Below are 24,562 nucleotides of genomic sequence, written 5' to 3'. Positions count from 1 at the left end.
TTTATATTGGTTAATCTATGCTGATTATCTTAAGTTTTACTGATAACTTTTTATGCTGAGCCTTTCCAGCCAATTTTAAATTTCAGTTTTTGTACTTTTCAGGTCTAGAATTTCCATTTGATTCTTTTCTTCTTTTTTAAAAATTTTTTCTTTATTGTGATTTTCTATTAAAGCCATCACTGCTGTCATACTTTCTTTAGATATTTAAATATGATTTCCTTTAGTTCTTTGAACATTCTTATAATACCTGCCTTGTAGTCTTTGTATAGTAAATCAAACATCCAGGGACGTTCACATTTTCGTGTTTATTTACATGTGTCGTAAAATTTTTGGTTGAATACTGAACCTTTTATTTAATATGTTGTAGCAACTCTGGATTCTTATTTTACCTCTTGAAGATTGCTATTGCTTTGTTTGTTTGCTAATTCCTGGTCTAAATCTGTGAAATCTATCTACCTTGCCAGATGTAGCCTCTGATGTCTCCACTAACTTTTTTCTTTCTTGATTTTATTTTAAAGCCTGGTCTCCTGGGGGTTGACCCTGTCTCTGCATAGCTTAGTGTCCAGCCAGAGACTGATCAGAGGTTGTGCTCAAAAACTACAAGCCAGTAAGGCTTCCTTTCTCTCCTTTTATGGTTCTATGTGTGAGCTGAGGAATATTGCTGTTTTCAAGCCTGCTCTGGCTTTTATTTTTCACAGGCTCTCCTACATTTCTTTTGTACATATGCATAGCCTCTATTGGCCAGGGATATGTGGGTGGGCTCAAGGCCTTTCTGATTTTTGTGGTACATGCACCCAGCCTCTAGTTAACCCCAATTATGTGAAGTGCTTATCAAACTCTCTGTGGCTATCTTTCCTCTCTAGAATTCCCCATCAAGTTCCTGTCTAGTCTGCCAGTCCCATTGCTTGCTCCCAAACAGTGCTGAAACCTCAACCTGTTAGTGCCACTGGTTATTCTTATTCTTGACACTATAATGGACAGTGCTCAAAATAAAGTGAGCCCCCTTTGTTAGTTGCAGTTAAGCAGCTGGTTTTCATAGCCTGGTCCACCCTAGTTGAACTATTGCAACTTATAGAGCTGGGAACTTGTGTTATGGGATCAACTCCAGGTGAGGACACTACAGACTCATTGTTCTTACCCAAAGTCCAGCAATTTTCATGAATGTGTTTCTTTGTTGTCTAACTTTGATTGATTTTCAGAGTGATAAAATGGTTGTTTTGGAGAGCTTTGTGCAGCTTTATAGTTGTCTTAGGGCATAGGGTTTGGTATCCTCACTCTGTTGTGTCTGAAGTCAGAAGTCTGGAAAATTCTTAATGACTAGACTATTATTATCAACCCACTCCAGTATTCTTGCCTGGAGAATCCCATGGACAGAGGAGCCTGACAGGCTACAGTCCATGGGGTCGCAAGAGTTGGACATGAGTTCACAACTAAACCACCATTATTATCTCTTAAAATATCTCTTCTTCTTTATTTTATCTGGGCTTCCCTGGAGAGTCCATCTGCAATGCAGGAAACCCAGGTTCAATCCATGGGTCGGGAAGACCCCTGGAGAAGGGCCTGGCTACCCATTCCAGTATTCTTGCCTGGAGAATTCCGTGGAAAGAGGAGCCTGGCAAGCTACAGTCCATGGGGTAGCACAGAGTCGGACACGACTAAGCGACTAACACAGACATATTTTATCTAGTCCCTCCTCTAGAACTTCTATTAGTTGTATTTGGGGTATTTTTATCATTTCCTTTGTGTATCTTAACCTCTCCTTCATATTTTCCATTTCTTTACCTCTCTTTGCTGCCTTCGGAGTAAGTTCCTCAGATATATTTTCTGGTTCTCTATTTTTCTCTTCTGTTGTGTTTCATTTACTACTTATTACTTGTGTTTTAATTTCCCCTCCCCTCGCTCCGCCTAGAAATCTGAATTGGTTTCTTTGGAAATCTTTCTGCTTTTTTTTATTCAAAGCTTTTATTCTATCCTTAGCTTTATTTATCTTTTAAGTTTTAGAAAGTTTAAACATTGTTTAAAAGCTAATCTGCTTTGGCTAAGGTAATACTAGCTGCTATAACAGATAAACCTTGAATTCTCAATGGCTTAACTCAATAAAAGTTTAGTTCTTATTTATGTCGCTGTTTATATTCGCTACCTATTGTGCTAAGTAGCTTCAGTCCTGTCTGACTCTTTCCTGTCTTTTGGACTGTAGCCTACCAGGCTCCTCTGTCCCATGGGGTTCTCCAGGCAAGAATACTGGAGTGGGTTGCCATGCCCCTCCTCCAGGGGATTTTCCTGACCAAAGGATCGAACCCATGTCTCTTCTGTCTCATGCATCGGCAGGCAGCTAGCATTTCTGCTAGCATTACTTGGGAGGCCCAGTTACCTATTGCTGCATAAAAAATAACCCCAAAACATAGTGTCTTGGAACTCTCCTGATGGTCCAGTGGTTAAGAATTTGCCTTCCAGTGCAGGAGATGCAGATTTGATCCCTCGACCAGGAACTGAGCCTGCACAGCACAACGAAGACCCAGTGTAGCCAAAACCAAACCAATAAAAACATGAGTCTTAAAACAAAAATTGTTTATTATTTCACAGTTTCTATAGGTCAGGAGTCTGAGCACAGTTTAGCTGGTGCCACCTGGGTCAGATGTCCTACAGGCTTTATCAAGGTGTTGGCCAAGGCTGCAGTCATCTCAAGGTTCGACTAGAGGAAGATCTCTTTCCATGCTCACCTACGGTCCGCAGACTTCATATCCGTAATGTGTGGGACTCACCGTATGGCTCACAATATAACACAGCTCACAGCACAGCAACTTGCTTCCCCCAGAGCAAAGGCTCTGAGAGAGTGAGAGAATGTGTCCGAGATGGAAGCCCTAGTATTTTTGTGATCTAATCTCAGAAGTGACATGCCATTGTATCTGCCATATTCTTTTCATTAGAAGTGGACAAATAGGTCTAATCTGCGCTCGAGAGGAGGGGACTGTGCAAGAGTGTGAATGCCAGGAGGTGAAGATTTAGGGGCCGCCTCAGATCACACTTTCTTATATGAGTTCATCTTCAGTGGAGCTTTATTTGTGATCATCCTCATCAGCTTGGCTTAAGAGTGGGTCCCCCAGATTTTTAGATTGCTCTGTTAGACTGTTCTTGGTCTGGAACCATTTTATGTTAATTTTTAATCTGGGGAGGGATCTGGCCTACGTAGGTACAAAATCCTGTGTCTGTGTGAAAACTACCTTGTGAGTGTAAATCCTTAGGGAATTTATCTTCTGTCCCCCCTCCTCAGTGCCTAGACTGCTGACTAACTCCTTTGTCATCAGTCTGTGCTGATAATTGATTTTTTTTCTAGTTTATCATTTTATCAAAGCCTTCTCCTTTTCTACTTGTATGCAGGTTCCCATTTCCAATTCCATGCTTCATGTGGGCCCAGAGCCTTACTCCTACACCCAAGTGGGTGTTAAGATCTAAGTCCTTTGGTTACTGAGACCAGCTCCCACCTCCCCCTACCTCCCACCTCCACTGGGCTGTTTGCAGCATTGGCTCACACAATTAATATTCTGATTTTCCAATCTCCTCTTTGTTTTTGTCCCCTGGGGACTTATCTCGCTTTCTTGTGAGCTCAGCTATGCATATAAAACGTTTGTTATATTTTATCCAGTGTTTTAGAATGTTTTTAAATGAGAGAGTTTTCCAAAGTTATCTAAGCCAAATGCGTATACAGGATGTTGCCTCGCCCCCAGCTGGACCCACCAGCACCAGTACAGACAGTTTTCAATTAAACCCAAACAAAATATTTTCTTTTAAATATCCCACAGCCTTGGAAATACTGATTCTGTGTCTGGATTGCAGAAAGGTTAAGCTTCTTATTTCCCAAGAGGATTTTTTGATTTTGACTCACCTGGAAGTAAGTGTCAGGGGGAGCAGGATGGAAGGCTGTATAGGGAAAATAGGAGAATTCACAGCATAATGTTACAATTTCATACTTGTAATGCAGTAAAGATCAGCTCAGATGCAATATTCCTCTGAGAGTCTATAAAAGTCTGCATTTCTCTTGGGTCCTGGTCCCTTGTTGGAACTCTAGAAGTTCCTCTTGGCTAGTAGAGATGGAAGATGTGTGGCCCTGGGGAGTTTCTCACCCCCCTTCTGTCTGCCTTAGATAGAGCTGGTCATGGAACTAACATATGGTTGGGATTTCAAGAGCTTGAGAACCTTTGGGAAAGAGGGGCCTCTGAGAAGTATTGTCATTGTGATTTAAGAACCTCTTGCTACTAATAATAGTAGCAATGTAAATTTATTTATTTTTATTATATACATAAGTATTTTAAAATTTTGGAGAAAGAAATGGCAACCCACTCCAGTACTCTTGCTTGGAAAATTCCATGGACAGAGGAGCCTGGGGTGCTACAGCCCACGGGGTTGCAAAGAGTCAGACACGCCTGAGCAACTTCAGTTTCTTTCTTTCTATTTAAAACTGTGTTTATTATTTATTTTTGGCTGCACTGGGTCTTCGTTGCTGGTGCAGGCTTTCTCTAGTTGCAGCGCATGGGCTTTTCATTGTGGTAGCTTCTCTTGTTGCAGAGCATAGGTTCTAGGTGCATGGGCTCAGTGGATGTGGCTTTGGGGCTTAGTTTTCCCATGGCATGTGGAATCTTCCTGGACCAGGGATTGAACCCATGTCTCCTGCATTGGCAGTTGGATTTTTAACCACTGAACCACCAGAGAAGTCTGCTAATGTTTATTAAGCATCTGCTATATGCCAGATATTATACCTAGTGCTTTACACACAGAAGTGGGCTAGAGATACAGAGATAAGCCACAGAGTGAAATTCCTTCTATCCTTGGTGTTCAGACTTGAGGCCAAAATGCTCTCTGCTGGGTTTGGGTCAGCTCTCTTGTGCTTCAGAGTGACCTTCTGGGTTGGATTGGTTCTGGTTGGGGAGTATCTTGAGCCTAGCCTAGAAATAGCAGGAGTTAGGCTATCTCTTGGGAGAAGGCAATGGCACCCCACTCCAGTACTCTTGCCTGGAAAATCCCATGGATGGAGGAGCCTGGTGGGCTGCAGTCCATGGGGTTGCTAAGAGTCGGACACGACTGAGCAACTTCACTTTCACTTTTCTTTTTCATGCATTGGAGAAGGAAATGGCAGCCCACTCCAGTGTTCTTGCCTGGAGAATCCCATGGACGGGGGAGCCTGGTGGGCTGCCGTCTATGGGGCTGCACAGAGTCGGACATGACTGAAGTGATTTAGCAGTAGCAGCAGCAGCATAGCTGATTAAGGAGGACTTCCCTGGTGGCTCAGACGGTAAAGCATCTGCCTACAATGTGGGAGACCTGGGTTCAATCCCTGGTCTTCCCTGGGAAGATCTCCTCGAGAAGGAAATGGCAACCCACTGTGGTGTTCTTGCCTGGAGAATCCCAGGGATGGGGGAGCCTGGTGGGCTGCCATCTACAGGGTCGCACAGAGTCGGACACAACTGAAGTGACTTAGCAGCAGCAGCAGCAGCAGCAGCAGGTTATCTCTTGAGCTTTAGGAAATAGCCTGGCACCACTGGTGCTTGGTACCCCAGAGGTCAAGAGATAGGAAACTGAGAGGTAGACTCACAAGGAGCTGTGACTTGTCCACAGGCTTCCCTTGTACCTCAGATGGTAAAGAATCTGCCTGCAATGCAGGAGACCTGGGCTTGATCCCTGGGTCGGGAAGATCCCCGAGAGAAGGGAATGGCTACCCACTCCAACATTCTTATCTGGAGAATTCCACGGGCAAAGGAGCCTGATAGGCTACAGTCCATGGGGTCACAAAGAGCTGGACACGAATGAGCGACTAACACTTTTTTTGTAATTTCTGTACACTTGTAATGAAGTTCGTTTAGAAAAAAGCTGAAGACAGTCTTCCTTTTTAATTACTGGGCCAATATTGGAATCAGTGAACCTGAATCTCCAGAAAATTTGGCTCTGACCTTCAAAGCAGTCAAAACGAAGAGAGGCTTAGAGTTAGAGAACTCTGGGTTCAGATCCTTGGGGTGGTGCCCAAGTTAATGTAAGTTTAACAAGGTCTCCAGGAAATTCTGATACTCAGTCAGCCTGGCAGGAGAGTCAGGAAACAGCACTTTTGTTTTCTTATGTACATGCTGGGCACCTTTGGATAATTCATCCACCCTCTCTGAACCTTGGTTTGCCTATCAGTAGAATAGGATGGAAATTCTTGCTTAATTTGAGGTAGACTGTAGTGTTATAATATCATATATACTTTGGAGGCCGAGTTTGGAAATGTTGAGCTACATTTTACACGTGGATCAAGCCACTCCTTTCTCTGTTGACTGCACGTAAATAGGATGCCATGACTCTTTCCTGGGAGACGTCACAAGATGCAGCCACGGGATACTTGCTGTCATATTCATACTCTGGTTGCTACTGAGGACCTTGTCCATGACTTCATCCAGTGGCCTCTGCATAATCACCCATGGGGGAATTTCTCTGGGACTCAGTGACCGTTGTCATGAGTGGTGGCCTGTGTTTGCCAGGCAGGCCCTGACACCATCACATGGCACAGATGGAGGGCTTACCTGCACCAAGTGCCTCCCATGTTTTTCTTTGAGTTCCCTAAATAGCCCTACGAGTATGGTACCATTATCTTTCCTATTTGACTGGTGATTAAACTGGGGCCCCAAAACTTTAAATGACTTTCTCAGGCCACACTGCTAGGAAGTAGCAGAGCCAGCATTTGAGTCCAGCTGAGTCTTACAACATAGCCCTTGCAGACAACCCACAGCCTATACTCAAAGCGTTGGCTGTTCTGAAGCTCCGGGTCAAAGATGCAACCATCCTGTTCCCTGAGTGTTGAGTTTACCACTAACCCACCTTCTTCCGTACCTTTATATTTTCTTTTTGCCAGTTTTCTCATTCAAAACAAATGAAACAACAGCCTCTGGTGTATTTAGTCTTAGTGCAGTGTTATGCAACATGGTTCCATGAACAAAATTCTTGTTTTGCTTTTCCTTAGTTGCTGAAATTCTTTTTTAACACATCACAAAATGATTCTGCGTCACAAACTATCAAAACCAAAAACAAGAATCTTGATCCTCAATGACTGAACTTCCCTCAGAGGAGGAGGGCAGGGTAGGAACCTGCAGGCTGAACCAGGCTGAGTCCCTCCTTAGTTAGTGGGCAGAAGGTGGGGGAGGGCTTGAAACAGTACAAGGGTGATAATTTTTGCTCCATATGTACTCATTAATTTCCTTTCTTCCACATGATTATATCTCTATAGGTTGCTTTCGATCATTTTTGTAATGCAGTAGGTCATAAATGGGCTTCTCTGGTGGCTCAGACAGTAAAGAACCTGCCTGTAATGCAGGAGAACTGAGTTCAGTCCCTGGTTGGGGAAGATCCCCTGGAGAAGGAAATGGCAACCCACTCCAGTATTCTTGCCTGGACAATTCCATGGACAGAGGAGCCTGGTGGACTGTAGTCCTTGGAGTCGCAAAGAGTTGGACAAGACTGAGTGACTTTCACTTTTTCAGGTCGTAAATAGTAACAGTTGTTCTTCCCTGCAGTACCCACCCCCCATACTTGGCTGTCAGCTCCCTTGTCCTCTCCCCCAGGGGTCAGGTGAGAGAACGTGAGGGGATGGGATCAGGTGGAGAGGAAGATGGCGCCGCCTGGGAGAGGTATAGCTGGGGCAGAGGGAGGAGTATTTAGAGGAAAGATTAGGCACCAGGGTTGATCCCAAAGCAGGCCCCGGGACCGGCACAGGGCAGAGGTGCCTCCATCTTTCTCTGCATGGGCTGGGGGTTTCTTTTAGTCCAAATGCGGAAGTCTCACACTGAGACCCCAGCCTCTGCAGAACTGGAGATGTTCCTAAGGCAAAGTGCCTCAGACACGCCCCCATTCGAGCACCACGGTAACTGTCCTCTGGTCCCTGCACCCAGCTCAGCGAGGAGCTGAACCAGCAACTGGAGGCCATGTGCGGGTCCGTATTTGGGGAACTGGAGTCCCAGGCCGTGGACGCTTTGGATCTGCCCGGCTGTTTCCGCATGCGGAGCCACAGCTACCTCCGGGCCATCCAGGCTGGCTGCTCTCAAGACGACGACTGCCTGCCCCTCCTTGCTGCCCCTGCCTCTGTCTCAGGGAGGCCCGGCTCCTGTGAGTATGCCCTCTCTGCCCCTGGTCCAGCCCTAGGTTGGAGAGTGATCTGGGTTCCAGCTCCGGCCCTGGTTGCGGCCGTGCTGCTCGACTTTGGGCGGTTCGCTCGCCTCTCTGGGCCAGTGAAGGAATGATCCGTGGTTCTTTACGTAGCGGCACATGGGTTAGGCGTGGCTGCTGGGTCCTGTGCTACCGCGTGGGTGTGGGGGGTGGTCGGCTACAGACTTACTGGGACGGCGTTTCTCATCGGCTGTGTCTCTGGGTTCCCTGGCCTCAGCCTTCAACTTCAGAAAGGCCCCGCCCCCCATCCCGCCGGGAAGCCAGGCCCCGCCCCGCATCTCCATCACCGCCCAGAGCAGCACCGACTCCGCCCACGAGAGCTTCACCGCGGCGGAGGGTCCAGCCCGGCGCTGCAGCTCCGCGGACGGGCTGGACGGCCCGGCCATGGGCGCGCGCACCCTGGAGTTGGCGCCGGTGCCACCCCGGGCCAGCCCCAAGCCCCCCACACTCATCATCAAGACCATTCCTGGCAGGGAGGAGCTGCGGAGCCTGGCGCGGCAGCGGAAGTGGCGGCCGTCCATCGGGGTTCAGGTATGGCAGGAGGAGGCGCCAACAAAAGTTTGCGTTTTCTTGATTGCTTAAATTTTTAACACCATGGATTCTGTATGGCCTTGGCCATGTTGAGAATGGGTTGAGAGGGTCAGTGAGGCCTTCTGGATACACAGACCTTTTCCTTGCTTGCTCTTAGAATGATCATCGACGGGGCGTGGGGTGGGGTTGCTGCTTCAAACAGCCGGGCCCACATCGTTATCCCTCATCCTGGCACCATCACCCCTGGCACGCGGAGAGCAGTGCCCAGAAGTTGTAACCTTAATGCATCTAACCTCCTGGGTCTGCCGTCCTGTTCAGGCAGGTCATATTTGCAGGATCTGCCCTCTGGCTTGAGGCTCAGGCATCGCTTGCCCTTTTCCCTTGGCCCTCAAACTTAAGGGCCTTGGTCTAGCCCTGCCTACTGACTCCCCAACCTTGCCACCAGGTGGAGACTATCTCGGACTCAGACACAGAGAATAGGAGTCGAAGAGAGTTCCATTCCATCGGTGTACAGGTGGAAGAAGACAAGAGGTAGGTCCCAGTGGGGATATCTCAGGCCTTGTGGGCAGGGGGAGAAGAGGAGAGAGGCCGCATAAGGACCTCAAAGGCCTGGTCTCCCTGTAACCCTTTCCTCCTGGTCCTGGGGAACAAGCCCTTTAATTGGGGAGGCGTCAGAGCAGCCACAGAGGTTCTTCACAGAGATGCCCCACCCCGGGCAGTCATCAGATCTAAAGTGAATTCTCTTAGTTCCAGTGCCTGTCCCAGGTGCTGAGCAGTGGACAGGAGATAAACAGAGGTCCAGGGAAGGGGGTGGTAGGGAGCAGTAGCAGGTGGGTGCAGAGTAGGCCTCCAGCAGTTGTGCTTTACAGAGGATCACAGGATTTTTCTAGTCCCTGCTGACTTCCTGTGGTGTACAAGTAAGTGAGCTCAAAAAGAAACAAATAAACATGAAGATTGCCTCTCAGGGACCCCTGGTCGATATAACACTCCTCCTCATTCGGCTCACACAAGCATTTAACCAGTCGGGGGTACCTATTATATGCTTGAGTCTGTGTTGTACCCAAGAAATCAACAGCCACTCTCTGGCATGAGATGGCCTCAGAAAGATTGTTTTCTTAATTTCCAACTGAAAAATTAGCACTGAGAGCTCTGGAGGGAACACTGGAAGGAATCCCTCTGTTGTTGGGTTCCTGTGGAAGATGCTTTCTTTCCCTTATGACCAGGTAGCAGTGCCACAGTGGCCCATCTGCCTTCTGGGCTGCCCTGCTCCCAGGCCAGTGGCCCTAAGTGTGGTGTCTGGGAACCTGCCTAGGGCTGGCAGTAAGAGTTTCCTGGTAATCTGTGTGGCCCAGGCCATACCCCTTGAAGGAGTAAAACTAGAGTGCCCGTAGCAGTCCCTAGCAGCTGTTTCTGGGCTTTTAGACCTTCCCTAAATTCCCCCAGCTATTTCTGGGAACCCCTGGGAGTATCTTGTGCGTGTGTGATCAAGACTTCTTGAGGTTCCTGTGGGGATGCACCATTTTCCTCCTCTTCATGTTAGCTCCCTGCAGCTCCAAATGCTCTTAAGGCTGTGAACGTCTCTATCGAGGACAGCAAAAAGACACCCTTGTTGCCCCCATTATTCCTGAAAGCTCCTGTCCTCCAAATTCTCTTTGTTTATTTACCTTCACCGGGTCTTAGTTACAGCATGTAGGATCTAGTTCCTGACCAAGGATCGAACCCAGGCCCCCTGCATTGGGAGTGTGGAGTCTTTAGCCACTGGACCACCAGGAAGGTTCCCTTTGAATTCTTAATATACCATAAAGAGCTCAGAAAAGTTGTACTTCATGGCAAACCGAATCCTGCAAGTCGGTGACTTGAGTTCTTGAGAGGTGGGGTAGGAGTCATGGCTAGGTGCAGCTCTGTATTCAGAACCCTGCTGCCAACTCTAATGCTGAACCATGGACCATAAACCAAGCCCAAGAGGCCCCATTTGCCTCTTGATGAGGCTTCTTGGTCCCTCATCCAGACAGACCCCCATTCCTCCACACAAACCTGAATCCTGGGAAGAGTATAGCAGGCATGCTGCTGAGACTTGAGCTAAATCAGCAAACTCTGTCATTCATTCCCGGATTGACTCATTTAGAAAATACTTATTAAGCATCTGTTATATGACAGCTTCTGTTAAACGCTCTGGGAAGCATGAAAGACATGACTTTTGCCCTCATAGGAGTTATGGCCTCGAAGGGAATCAAGGCAATGAAGAAACAATCCATGAGTGGGATTTCCTTGGAGGTCTAGTGGTTAAAACCCCAATGCAGGGGGTGTGGGTTTGATCCCTGTCAGGGAACTGAGATCCCACAGGCTGTGTGGTTCAGCCAATAAATAAATACATTACATAAAGTTTAAAAAGAAAATAATACATGAGTAAAAATATGATTACACACTATGGTATAACAAGTAATGGGATATTATTGCACATTACAGTGGTCATGTGAAAGAAAAAAGCAGGCGCTAAGAGAGAAGGGACTTTATTCAGATTAAGCAGGTGACATTGAAGCTGAGACTTGCGGGCTGACTGGCAACACTCAGGTGATAGTGGGCGAGAGGCGGGTGGGCTTGCGGGAAGCATCCCAGAAAGAGGGAATAGCACTGTGTGGCAGCACTGGAAGAGGAAAGAGGGACATGCTTCAGGAACTGAAAGAGGTTCATATGGCTGGTGTGGAACAGGATGGGGTGGTTGTGAGGCAGTGGACTGGAGAATAGATGGGGCCGGGTCATGTAGAGCATGGGCATGATAAAGAACTGGAATTTAATTCTTTTTTAAAAAACCTTTTTATTTTATATTTGAGTACAGTAGCTTAGACGGTAAAGAATCCGCCTGCAATGCAGGAGACCCAGGTTCGATCCCTGGGTTGGAAAGATCCCGTGACAAGGGGAATGGCTACCCACTCCAGTATTCTTGCCTGGAGAATTCTGTGAACAGAGGGGCCTGACGGGATCGCAAAGAGTCAGACACGACTGAGTGACTAACACTTGGACACTTGGATAGCTGGATTAACAGTATTGTGACAGTTTCAGGTGGATAGCAAAGGGCCTCAGCCATGCATATACATGTATCCATTCTTCCCTAAACTCCCCTTGGAATTTAATTCTAACTAATGAGTGGCCTTTGAAAGGTTAAAGAAGGGGTGTGGTATGATCTAATTTATGTTTACAAAAGATCACTAGCTGCTGAGTGAAGAATTAATTTGAGGGAAGTAAGGGCAGACATGGGGAAGCTAGGAAGCAGGATTTTTTCATGATCCAGAAGGAAGGCATTGTGGACAATCTCAAGTTGGGGATCTTTTTTCCCTGTTAGATGTATCCTTGGGTACTACCAATGTATGGGAACACTATTAGGTTTTACATGTTGATTTTGTATTCAGCAATCTTGCTGCTCTGTCTTATTGAGACCCAACGTTTGTCTGAAAATCATGATTTTTTTTTAATGTAGTCAGTTCTGCAAATGAGAATATTCTTTTAAATCTATATTTTAAAAATTCCTTGGAATTCCCTGGCTGTCAAATGGTTAGGACTCCACATTTCCACTGCTGAGGGTGTGGGTTCAATCCGTGGTCAGCGAACTAGGATCCCACAAGCTGCATGGCACAGTCAAATAAGTAAATAAATAGATAAAAGTAAAATCTCTTTTTCTTGTACTAGTGCATCAACTAGGACTTCTAGTTCACTGTTGAGTGTAGCATTCTTGTGTCATTCCTGATATTAGTGAATATCTTCTAAGTCCCACTTAGATGTATGATGATGTTGGCTGCAGATTTTGATGGAAATCGTTTACCAGTTAAGGAAATTCCTTTCTATTTCTAGCTGGCTAAGAGTTTTTATTTTTCAATAAAAAATGAGAGTAGAATTTTATTGAATGCTTTTCCAGAATCTACTGAGATATGATCCTAAATTTTCTCCTTTCATCTGTAATGTGCTGAATTATATCGATAGATTTTCCATGTTGACCCATTCCTTCATTCCTGGGTTAAACCTCAATGGATCCCGTTATCAATTTGGATTAAGTTTGGCTAAACAGGGCCTACTCACTCCAGTGTTCTTGGGCTTCCCTTGTGGCTCAGCTGGTAAAGAATCCGCCTGCAATGTGGGAGACCTGAGTTTGATCCCTGGGTTGGGAAGATCCCTTGGAGAAGGGAAAGGCTACCCACTCCAGTATTCTGGCCTGGAGAATTCCATGGACTATATAGTCCATGGGGTAGCAAAGAGTCAGACATGACTGAGCGACTTTCACTTTCAGCAGACAGGGACTCAGTAGTGTCTTCAGTATATTTCTCTCTCACTAAAGCTGCAGGAAGATGCAGGTTCCATCCCTGGGTTGGAAAGATGCCTTGGAGAAGGGCATGGCAACCTACTCCAGTATTCTTGCCTGGAGAATCCCATGGATAGATGAGCCTGGCAGGCTACAGTCCATGGGGTCACAAAGAGTTGGATATGACTGAAGTGACTTAGCATGCACGCAAAGAAATAAAAAGCCTGGATGTAGAAGTTCAGTGTCAGGACCCCAGACTCCGCTTATCTTGCTGATCTTCCACCCTTTGTATAGCACTCATATCCAAGAAGCTGATGATTAAACCCTAGCTCTCCTGTCTGCATTCTGAGCTGTACCAAGGAGGAAGAGAGGAGGAGGATGCAGTCCCTCCTTTTTAAGAGAGTTCCTAATAGTTACAGACAGCACTTTCACACATCACATCGGCTAAAGCTTCATTCCATGGTGGCATCTGGCTGCAAGGTTGGCTGTGGAATAGTCTTTTACTGGGAAGCAAAGTGCAATGAGCAGAGCTGAAAATTAGGGTTCTAATTGCTGCAGACAAAGAGAAAATGAGTATATGGAATGAGTATATGGAAGTATGAGTATATGGAATGAGTATATGGAACTCTAATAGTTTTTGTCACAGTCTTGTGGTATTATTTTCATAGACATTGCTGGATTTTTGAATAGCTGTTACTTTAAGATTTTTATATTTATGTTCATAAATGATATTGGCCTACAATTTTGTTTTGATTGTTGTTATTTAGTTCAGGCATTAAGGTTATGCTCGACTCTGAAAATGAGCTTGGTAGTGTTCTCTGTGTTTCTGTTCTTTGAAACAATTTGTGTAAAATAAGGGTTATCTCTTCCTTCAAGTTTTGGTAAAGGCTGCCTATAAAGCTGTCTGAGCCTGATGCCTCTCTAGGGTAGGAGAAACTTCAAACTACAGCTTCAGTTTCTTTAGCGGTTATTGATCTATTCTGGTTTTATTTTTCTTCTTGAGTCAATTTTGGTGACGCATGTATTTCTAAAACATGGGCCATATAACAAAAATTTATAGTTTTCAAAATTTTTGGTATAAATATTCTGATAGTATTATAATTTTATAAAATTTTAACATATTTATAAGCTGTGCCTCATTTTTAATCCTAATACCACATATTTATACTCTACCTCTCTTTCTTGACTCATTTTGCCCAAAGTTTGTATATTTTATTATTTTTAATATATTTTTAAAAATTGTCCTTTATTAGTCTTAAAAAAAACCCTAGCTTTTGGTTTGGATAAGTGTCTCTGTTGTTTCTCTTTTACCTTTAATATTTCCTTTCGAAACTACTACTTTTGTGTTATTATTTTCTTTCTTTCACCATGTTTGTTTATTTTCAGCCTCTCGAACACTATTTCTTATTTTCTAATGTGTTTTTAAGGCTATCCATTTGCTTCTAACTACATTGCTGTATCTGTATCTCATCAGTTTTGGGATGCAGTGTTTTCATTGTTCAGCTCTAACTAGTTTGTGACTTTCATCATAATTTCTTTTTTAACTTGTAAATTATTTAGAAGAATTTTTTAAAGATTTCCAAATGTATTTGTGTGTGTGTGTGTGTGTGTGTGCAGGGCTCCTTTTCATTCTCAATTTCTAGATTTGCTACACTGTGGTTCTGTATGATATTTATTCCTTAGAATTTGTCAGGGCTTCTTCATCACATAAGTATATGTAGTCAGACTTATAAATTACATTTTCAAATGTTTACCTTTGTGTTTTGGATGTTTAACAGTTATGAGACAGGTGTGTTAAAAATGTCTTGCCATGATTATGCATGTGCTGTTTCCCCTGGGAATTTCATTAATCATTTTCTCTAATTTGAAAGAACGCTATTTAGTATTGTCGACCACAAATTGGCACTTGCCGTGGGTGCTTGCCATCCCCCTCTGCGAGGATTACATCACATGCTGTTGCTGCAACAGCGCCTCCGACACCCATGAAGGAGCTCAGGGTGGAGAGCAGAAATGAGGCATTCTGCGGGAAAGCCAGCAGGACAGATCTTCAGATAGTCAAAGCCGGCAGGACAGATCTTCAGATAGTCAGATATTCTCAGGAGCTGTTTCTATGAGCCCAATTCTTGTATCTCATCATATCTAGAAAAGCACTAAAATCCTTCATGGTGACAATTGTTTCTCAGCAGAAACTTTCTACAAAAGAATGTGCTTGATTGCACGTACTCCCCCTTTACCAAAATCACGTGTATACTATCCTTCCCCCTTACGTCTCTGGAGCAGTTTCTCAAAGCTGTTTGAGGTTGTATCTCCCAGGCTGCAGTCCTCATTTTGCCCCAAATAAAACTTAACTGGCAGTTCTTACATTGTGTATTTTTTTAAGTCAGTAGTATTCAGGCTTATGATTATTGTATCTTCTTGATGGGTTGGCCCTTTTATCATTAAATAGGATGCTTTTCATCCTTATTGCTGGTTTTTGCCTTGAAGTTGCTTTTGCCTGGTTTAATTGCCATGTCTGCTTTCTTTTGATTAATTTTCCACTGCATCTTTTTTCATCCTTTGTCTCCTCATGTCTCTGTATCCTCATGTTTTAGGTATGCTGCTTATAAGCAGTACGGGGCTAGAGTTTAGTAGACCTATTTAATCCATTTATATATTTTTGATTACTGATTCATTTGGCCTTATTTCTGTCATCTCTTTGAAAATTTTCTTCCGGACATGCTTTTTCTTTGTTTTTATCCTCCCCTACTTTTCTGCCATCTATTGAACTGATCAAGGTGACTTTATTTCTGCTGTTCCCTCCATCTCTCCACTGGTTTGGAAGTATATGTTTTAGTAGTGATTTCCCTCAGATTTCAGACAAATATACTTAATTTCACATTTCTCTAATAGAGTCTGAAATCAGTATTTCTATCTTGAAATAGGCACAAAATAAGAACCTTGAAACACTTTAATTTCCTTCTTAGTTCCCATTTTCCATGTTATGTTTTTCTAGTATTCTGATTATACTGCTTTAAAAAACCCTGCCAAATCAGTTGTTGTTATGTCTTTTATGGTTTAATAGTTTGGATTTACAAACATGTTTTAACAATTTATGTGTTCGCTATTGCTTGTTACTGCCCACTGCTTCCTCCTGGGTTCAATTCCCTTTATGCCGAAGTACTGCTTGAGCTTGGGACCAGTTTTAGAGTTAATATCTCAGCTGGAGGTTTCTGTATTTCACTGGTACTACTCATTCAGACCCCACACCCACACACAGAGCAGCCTTGATATTCTGATGTTTCAGCATCCTGCTTCCAGGCCACATACCTGAATCATGACATGAGTTTTTTAGTCTGCATTTGCAAATGAAACAACCTTTTTTTTTTTCTGGCTGCTGGCTTTATTCATGGGGTCTCCTTCCAGGTCCCCAGGATGGAGAGGCTCAGGGTGTCTCCTTTTATCCTCCCTGAGCATTACCATCTAGCCTCTAGCATATGTCTGGCCCGTATTCCTGTGGCTCACTTGGCTTAGATTCCTGTTCACCACTCAGATTTTGAATCTCTTCTTTGTTTCTGATACTTGAAGTTGTCTCTTTCCTATTTTCAAGCTTGGCATTGTAGCAAAACCACCTTTGGGGCTTTGCTCGATCCAGTATTTCTGTGTGAATGGGGGTGGTTGGTTCAGTCCACTACATCGATCAGTCATCTGGACTAGGCCATGAACAGCAGATAGAGAAGTGGACTGATTTTGGAAGCATTTGGAGTGAAGTTAGGAAGGGTGGGGACAGATAGAGACTGAGGTCTTCCTTGTCCTCATGTAGGTGCTCAGGGAGGTTTGGAGGGGTGGATTGGGGAGGGGAGATGGTGTTGGATCAGTGTCTAAGGAGCTGAATTGCTTGGGACAGGTGATCACATTGGGAATCCAGAGGGGGTGGCAGGTGGGAGAGAAGAAATCTGGCGCATCTTTCTGGCCAGGTTCCTTGCATGTCTGCTGGAGGCATCCTTAGTTATGCGCCTGCGCCGTCCTTTCTGTCCCTTCTGTCCCTGGCACTCGAAGTCTCACTTACCACACACCATGTCCCAACTGGTACGTAAAAGTGAGCCATGAGTACCAGCAGCCTTTCTAGGCGTGCATCCAGGCTTAGCTCCCCCCACCCGCTGCCACCGAATTTTCCTGGACTCTCTTATCCTTGCTCCTATCTCACTGGTCCCAGTATTTCTCTCTTTCTCTCTCTGTACTTTGGTTTTAAAAATGGCAGGGGAGGAAAAGTTTCTCCTTTTCTGCTATGCAGGGGTTCTCTGCTAACCTGTTGGGTGAAAAATTCAGATTTATTGCCCGTAACACCTGAGAGTTGCCTGTGGGTCTTGGCTGTTGTTCATCAGCAGTGGTGGCCTGGCTTAGAGATAGACAGGAGTTGGGGTTGGTGCCCCTTCAGTTCCATCTCCACCATGCCTCCACCTAAGATTTATTTGTCCACAGGCGTTAGTTGTATCCCTGGTATTTGTGTCACGTTTTGTGCTGGGCGCCAAGGACACAAAGAGGGACCCAGCCAGACACAACCCTGCACTGTGAAGCTGGCTGCTGCATTAATCTAAGAACCTCCTAAGTGACGCAGAAGTGTCACCGCAGGAGCCTCGGAGGAGAGGCACACGCACTGTGAGAGTGTGTGATACGGGGCTTGGGCCCATCGGGGGGCCAGGCATGGACTCCCCGTTGCGGAGAAGGTGACATTTGAGTGGAGACCTGAAGGATGAGCAAAAATCAACAAAAAGTGGGAGCTGAGCATTCCCGGCAGAAGGACCAGCAGGTGCTAAGACTCTGTGGTGGGAGAGAGGGAGGGAGCATAGTTAAGAAACAGTTACCAGCCCTGTCTCAGAGCATCCCACAGCACCTGTCTTTCCAGACCCAGCACACTCTGGGCCTTGATAAAAGAATGCATCAAATGTCCTTGCTGAATCTCAGAAGAATGTTCGTAGGGCCTTCTGAGAACATCGAAACCATGTGATTTTTACTTCCGACTCTCTCCAGTCATGAGCTCCCCTTGTAGCTTCCACGTCTAGATCTCTCCCACTAAGATCTTATCTTAAATCTCAAATTTAGCGAAAACAAAACAAAACAAAAAACATGAGTAGAAAACAACTATACCAGCCAATTAAATTTGATTATCAGATAAGCAATGAATTATTTTTAGTAAAAGTATTTCCCAAAGAGTACTTGAGACATATACTAAAAAATTAGCTGTTATTTATTTGAAATTAAAATTTAACTGAGAGGCCTGTAGTATTTTATCTGACAACCCTGCTTAGATCCAAATGCCCACTTAGGGATACCTGGAGGACTCTGTGCAAGAAGTCCACCCCTTGCTTAGCATCACGGTCATTTCTGGCAGTGGGACTTGTGAAGGGCATGTGCTTAAAGAACAGGATGCATCCGTCCTCATGATGTTATATTCCAAGAGCAGTCCTGCAGAAGCAGTGAGTTGGTGACTGGCCACAAGACTGGGGGGTGGACACCACCTCTAGTCCTCTGCCGTCAGCTCCAAGATGGTCATGATTCTTCCTCAGTCTCCCATCCTAGCCCTACTTGGGTGGGGGTAGGGAGATAGCCCCCAGGCTAGGGATGGTGGACCCGGGAATCCCTGATTGATTATATGTTTAAGGTCTTGGATGCTTTGTCAGAGAGGGAGCTGGCACAATGGCTGAGCCTTGCTGAAATCTCCAGGCCCATTTTCCCTCCCACCCCTGCCAGTCTGCTGCCAAATACTCCTAGCCAAACCACTTGACAACTCCTAGAATGTTGAGCATTCCTTGGACAATGCATCTCTTGGGATAAGCCAGTTTCTTCTCAGAGCCTTTTGTTATCCCTTAGAGAATCACAGTAGAAACATCTCCCAGAAGTAACCATGATAACAACTTCCAGAAGCATCAGGAATGTGAGCATTGTCATTCAAAAGGACTTGAGGGGAGAAGGCCTCCTCAACCTTGTTAAAAGGCTTGGGGAGAAAATATTGTGAAAGGCATTGTTATGAGTTAATGGTGATTCATAACTGAAGCCAATTTCTATCCTGTGTTTGCAGCTGTTGGTGAAGACTGCAGCAAATACTGCCAGATCCAAAACTAAATAGGGGCATAAGCCCTGCACTTCAGTGCTCTGAAAATGGATCTGTTTTAGTTAGGATTAGGTTTGGCTGTGAGTTACAGAAAATCCCTAAATGACAGTGACTCAAATGTGACAGAAGTTTATTTCTCTCGTGCCCAGAAGTCCAGAGAGTCAGTTGAGGGCTGGCAGGTGCTACACAGTGGCAGCACCCAGTCTTCTTTTACCTTACTGCTCCTCCGTCCTCAGTCCTTGGCTTCCATCCCATGGTCCCAAATGGCTGCTTGGGGTCCGGTCATCGTGTCTGCATTCTGGGCAGCAGGGAGGAGGAAGGAACAAGGAAGGGCATACCCTTTCCCTTTAGGAACAGTTTCTGAAAGTTGCACATTCTACTTCTGCTTATATCCCCTCAGCTACAACTTAACCACATGCTGTACCTGGCTGCCAGGGGGAATTGGTAAAAGAATCTTTATTTGAAGTGGCCATGTGTCTAACTTAAAACTGTGGGATTCTATAATTAAGGGAGAAGAGCAATGGATGTTGAAGGATGATTCGTAGTCTCTGCCATCCTTCCTTCCAACCAACCAACCAACCAATCTACCACTCAAGCAACGTTTATTTGAGGAACTGCCCAATTTAATAAGGGAGACAGACAAATACGCAACTATAATGCAGTGTGATATGGTGTATAAAAGAGGTTTTATTCAGAGTGCTGTGGGAGAACAGATGGAAATGATCAAAAGCAATCATGATAATCAGTAACTACAATGGTCTTGCTGGGTTCTCAGTGCTACACTCCCATTATTTCATTTGTTCACCTCCCTTTCTTTTCAGTGCAAGCTACAAGTCTTCCTGCCTTACCATATAATAGCTAACATTTGCAATGGGCAGGCCAGGTGTGGTTAAGTTTTTTAGATTTATCATAACAGTTCTGTTATCATTCTCATTTACAGATAAGGAAACTGAGGCACAAACCATAGAGCTGGGCTTTGGACCCAGGCCGTCTGGCTCCAAAATATACATGCTTAACCACTCTGCTAGCCTGCCTCCTCAAAAGCTGTTCATTCTCATTTCCTCCCCCAGCCTCCTTAGCCCCTAATCCCCAGCAGACAACTGCTCTGCTTACTTTATTATTTTTTTAATTTATATTTTATTTTTTGGCCATGCCTTGCGGCAAGTGGGATCTTAGTTCCCTGACCAGGGGTCAAACCCGTGCCATCTGTAGTTAAAGTGTGGAGTCTTCACTGGGCCACCAGTGAAGTCCCCTCCCAGCATATTTTATTGTAACAATTGAGGTCATCTGGTGGGATCTCTTTCCACTTCTGGACCAATCTCTAGCTTGCATCTCTTCCCTTGTCTCCTCCCACAGTCTGGCCTCAGGGGTTGAGGTATCTGCCTTTCTGGTTAAAGCTGCCCTCTCCCTCAGTCCTAGGGAGGCAGTGGAGTGTCACGGTTTAAGAGTTGGCCACTGTGGACAGACTGCCCTAAATTGATACTATCAGGTCTTAGGAAGTCACTAAGCTTCTGTAAGTCTTAGTTTTTTCACCTGTAAGTAGGGGTGATACTAATGTGATGATTGAGCATATTGATTAAAGCATATAAAGTGCTTTAGCACATGCTAACTGCTTAGAGGATGTTCGTTTTTATTTATTCCCCTCATCTCTGGTCCTTGGATTACTGCCTTTCTCTCCTCTAGCTTCAGTTGACTTCTCTTTACAAATTGCATTGTTACCTGTTGCTGATAGGATATATAGTCACAAATTTAGCAGCATCTAATACTCCATATTTATGATTTTACATTTCTAGAGGTTGGAAGTCTGAACTGGGTTTCACTAGGCTAAAATCAAGGTGTTGGCAGGACTGATCCCTTCTGGAGTCTCTGGCAAGCATCTATTTTGTCACCTTTTGCAGTTTAGAGAGGCTGTCTGCATTCCTTGGCTTGTAGCCCATTTCTGGTTTCAGAGCCAACAGTGGCCGACAGAGTCCTCACATGATGCCATTCCAGCCTTGAAACTGTTGCCCCATTGCCTTCTCTGATCCTGACTTTCCTGCTCCCCTCTTTCACTGATAAGGACTCTTTTGACTAAAATGTACACAACTGGATAGTGCAGGATCTCAAGATCCTTGATGTGGTCTTTTCTGCAAAGTCTTTTTTGCTGTGGAAGGTAACATATTCACAGGTTGTGGGAATTGGGACATGGACTTCTTTGGGGGGCCATTATTCTGCCTGCCCCTTAGGGATATAGCATGTGAGAACCATCCTCAACAAAATGTCCCTCCTCCCAGTCCTATTGAGAGATAATTGCCAGATAATCATATTATCCCTTCCTTAAAAGTACTTTGCCTTCTCTCCTCCTCCCTTCTCTACCAAGCTGTTTGGAAGAGTTGTCTTGCCTGATGGTGGTGGTGGTGGTTTAGTCGCTAAGTCCTGTCTGACTCTTTGCGACCCCATGGATTGTAGCCCACCAGGCTCCTCTGTCCATGGGATTTCCCAGGCAAGAATACTGGAGCGGGTTACCATGTCCTTCTCCAGGGGATCTTCCCGACCTGGGCATGGAACCGTGTCTCCTGAATTGCAGATGGATTCTTTACCGCTGAGCCACCGGGGAAGCCCATTGTCTCGCCTAGTTTTCTCTACCTCCTGCCTGGGGAATCCCAGGGACAGAGGCGCCTGGCGGGCTATAGTCCATAGGGTCGCAAAGAGTCGGACGTGAGTGAGCAGTCAAGCATGCACTCCTTCTCACAGCCCCTGCCTCTGCATCTTGCTCATACTCCATCCAACTGGCTCTTGCCCTGATCGCAAGTGGCTTCCATGTTACCAAGTCAGTGGACACCTTTCATTCTCAGTTGGTTGCATTTTCCAGTTGGCTGCTCATTCCCTCTTGAGACCCTTTTTTGGGGGACTCCCCACTTTTTTTGGTCTCCTATCTGCTTTTAGGTGACTTTCTCTTGATTTTCTTCCTTTTCCTCTCTGGCTTAGACACATCTGGGGCTACACTGTCTCTACTAGTCCCTGCAATGTCTGTGTTCCCAGGACTTTGCATCTTTGTTCCATTGCTCTTTTCTTGGGTAATCTTATCCCACATTGCTAGTTTTGTTTATTTTTAAAATCATTTATTTATTTTTGGCTGCACTGGGCTGCGAGCAGGTTTTCTCTAGCTGCGGCACGCGGGGGCGACTCTCTGGTTGATGTGCCCGGGGTTCTCATTGTGGTGACTTCTCTTGCTTCGGAGCACATGTCCTAGGCACCCGGGCTCAGTAGTTGTGGTGCCTGGGCCTAGCTGTCCCACGGCATGCGGAATCTTTCTGGACCAGGGATCAAACACCTGCACTGGCAGGCAAATTCCTAACCATCGGATCACCAGGGAAATCCCACACTGCTAGTTTTAAGTGCCACTTGCTCAAGGATGACCAGTTCCTGCTTGTGCTGTGCAAATCTCTGGCTCCTGGCTGGAAGTGTTGGTAAAGATTGTGTTTCCAGTAATCCTATAAGCTCCTCAATTTCTTTGGTCTTCCTTCAAGTAGACACGATGAGAGAGCTCCTTGAGCTACTGACTTGAGAACCATGAAGCCTGGAGCACTCAGGCTTCTGAAGTTCCAGACTATGTGGCCTATTTCCATCAAGACACAGAGTGATCTTCTCAGGACCTCTCAGAGGAGAGTGAAAGGCACAGACCCAGTGATACCAAAGGACAGGTCCATGCTTCGTAGGGGTAACAAGAAAGCAAATAGGGGAGGCATATCTTCACTAATGTGTTTACTGGGCCAAGTCCCACCTTTCCCAGAGTGGTTTGCAATTGCTGGAGTACTGAAGGAGCCAGAGACTAACTGGAGCTCAAAGCACAAAAATATTCAAAGGAAGTCAAAGGACATCCTAACAGTTCAGTTAGACACACGAAACTCTCACCAGAAACAGAGAAATGGAACCAAACAGCGGCCTGCATGAGTGCTCAGGCCTGTCTGACTCCTTGCTACCCCATGGACTGCAGCCCAGCAAGCTCCTCTGTCCATGGGATTCCCCAGGCACGAATACCGAAGTGAGTTACCATGCCTTTCTCCAGGGCATTTTCCTGACCCAGGGATGGAACCTGTGTCTTCTGCTCTGCAGGCTGATTCTTTACCCACTGAGCCACCTGGGAAGTGCTAAAGAGTGGGACTGCCTCCATGTGCAAGAAGACCGCTGAGGGAGAAATGGTTCTGTGGATGGCCTAGGGAAGGCTCACCGAAGAGGGCACTTGAGCAAGGAACCAAAAGGCAGTGAGGAGGAGGAAGGCCCTTTCAAGTGGGGGAATAGCAAGCACAGGGGCTAAAGTCAGGGCCCCGAGAATCTACTCGGGGAGCAAAGAGGGTGCAAGCTGGATGAGATCAGAGGGAACTGCATCCAGAGTAAACATCAGCACAGGAAGCCTGGACTCTATCTTGGTGGCAGTGGGGAGCAATGGAAGGGTTTTGAGCAGGGGAATGAGCTGGGCAGAGGTCAACTTCAGAAAGACTACTCCAGGGACTTCCCTGGTGGTCCAGTGGCTAAGACTCTGCACTCCCCATGCCGGGGGCCCAGGTTCAATCCCTGGTCAGGGAACTACTAATAGATCCCGCATGCTGCAACTGAGTTCTCATGCCACAACTAAAGATCCTGCACTTCAGAATAAGGATCCCTTGTGCCTTGACTAAGACCCAGCACAGCCAAATAAGTAAATAAGTATTAAAGAAAGAAAGAAAGAAAGACTATTCTAGTCCTGGGTGGATTGGTGAGGGAAAGTTGGGCCCCAGATCCTAAAATATGCATAGGTATAATTGTATATGATATCATTTTTTAAATTATAATTTTATTTTATTTAAAAATTCAGTATTTCCATACACTATATATATGTGTGTGTATATGTGTGTGTATATATATATATATATATATATATATATTGCAGTGGTCACCACGATAAGTCTAGTTACCATCTGTCACCATATAAAGTTACTCCAGTAGTACTGACTATATTACTCATGCTGTACATTTCACCCCTGCGAGTTATTTATAATATTTTGTAGCTGGAAGTTTGTCCCTCAATCTCCCTTGCCAATTACACTCATCCCCCACCTGCAAAGTATAATTTTAGAGAAACGAGGTACCTTGGCAATGTACTGGTCCATTCCTATCATTTTATATCATATATGTGTGTGTGTTTGTATGTAATATATATTCATATATACCATATAATGTATTTATACACACACACACACATATGTATATGTATGTACTAGATGGTCCAGGTGGAAGGTGAGTGATTTCCCAAAGGCACATGGCCTCAAGGCCAGCATTAGAACTCAGGTCTGCCTTCTAGTTCTGTGCTCTTCTCTGCTATACTGAGTGGAGGCAGTTGTGTCTAAAAGGAGGCTGATCCAGTAGTCACGGTAAGAATGATGCAAATCTTGACCAGGGCAAGACAGGGCAGGTGGCAAGGTGAAGACCATGTGGGACGCAACGTGGAT

The 24,562-nt window shown here is 45.3% G+C and overlaps 1 protein-coding gene and 1 non-coding gene across 2 annotated transcripts in view; both read left to right on the top strand.

Moving 5' to 3' along the window:
• Positions 1-24,562, top strand: part of DLGAP3 (DLG associated protein 3) — a 61,945-nt gene that overhangs the window by 32,537 nt on the left and 4,846 nt on the right. The window contains exons 6-8 of the mRNA XM_027967600.3: positions 7,911-8,124; positions 8,402-8,715; positions 9,161-9,246. Coding sequence (XP_027823401.2) covers positions 7,911-8,124; positions 8,402-8,715; positions 9,161-9,246 — 614 coding nt within the window. The remainder of the gene's footprint in view (positions 1-7,910; positions 8,125-8,401; positions 8,716-9,160; positions 9,247-24,562) is intronic.
• Positions 23,588-23,660, top strand: TRNAG-CCC (transfer RNA glycine (anticodon CCC)). The gene has a single exon. It is a non-coding gene; the product is annotated as a tRNA-Gly (tRNA).

Source organism: Ovis aries, chromosome 1 (assembly GCF_016772045.2).
Source record: "Ovis aries strain OAR_USU_Benz2616 breed Rambouillet chromosome 1, ARS-UI_Ramb_v3.0, whole genome shotgun sequence".
Taxonomy (NCBI): Eukaryota; Metazoa; Chordata; class Mammalia; order Artiodactyla; family Bovidae; genus Ovis; species Ovis aries.
This window is presented reverse-complemented; position numbering and strand designations above follow the sequence as displayed.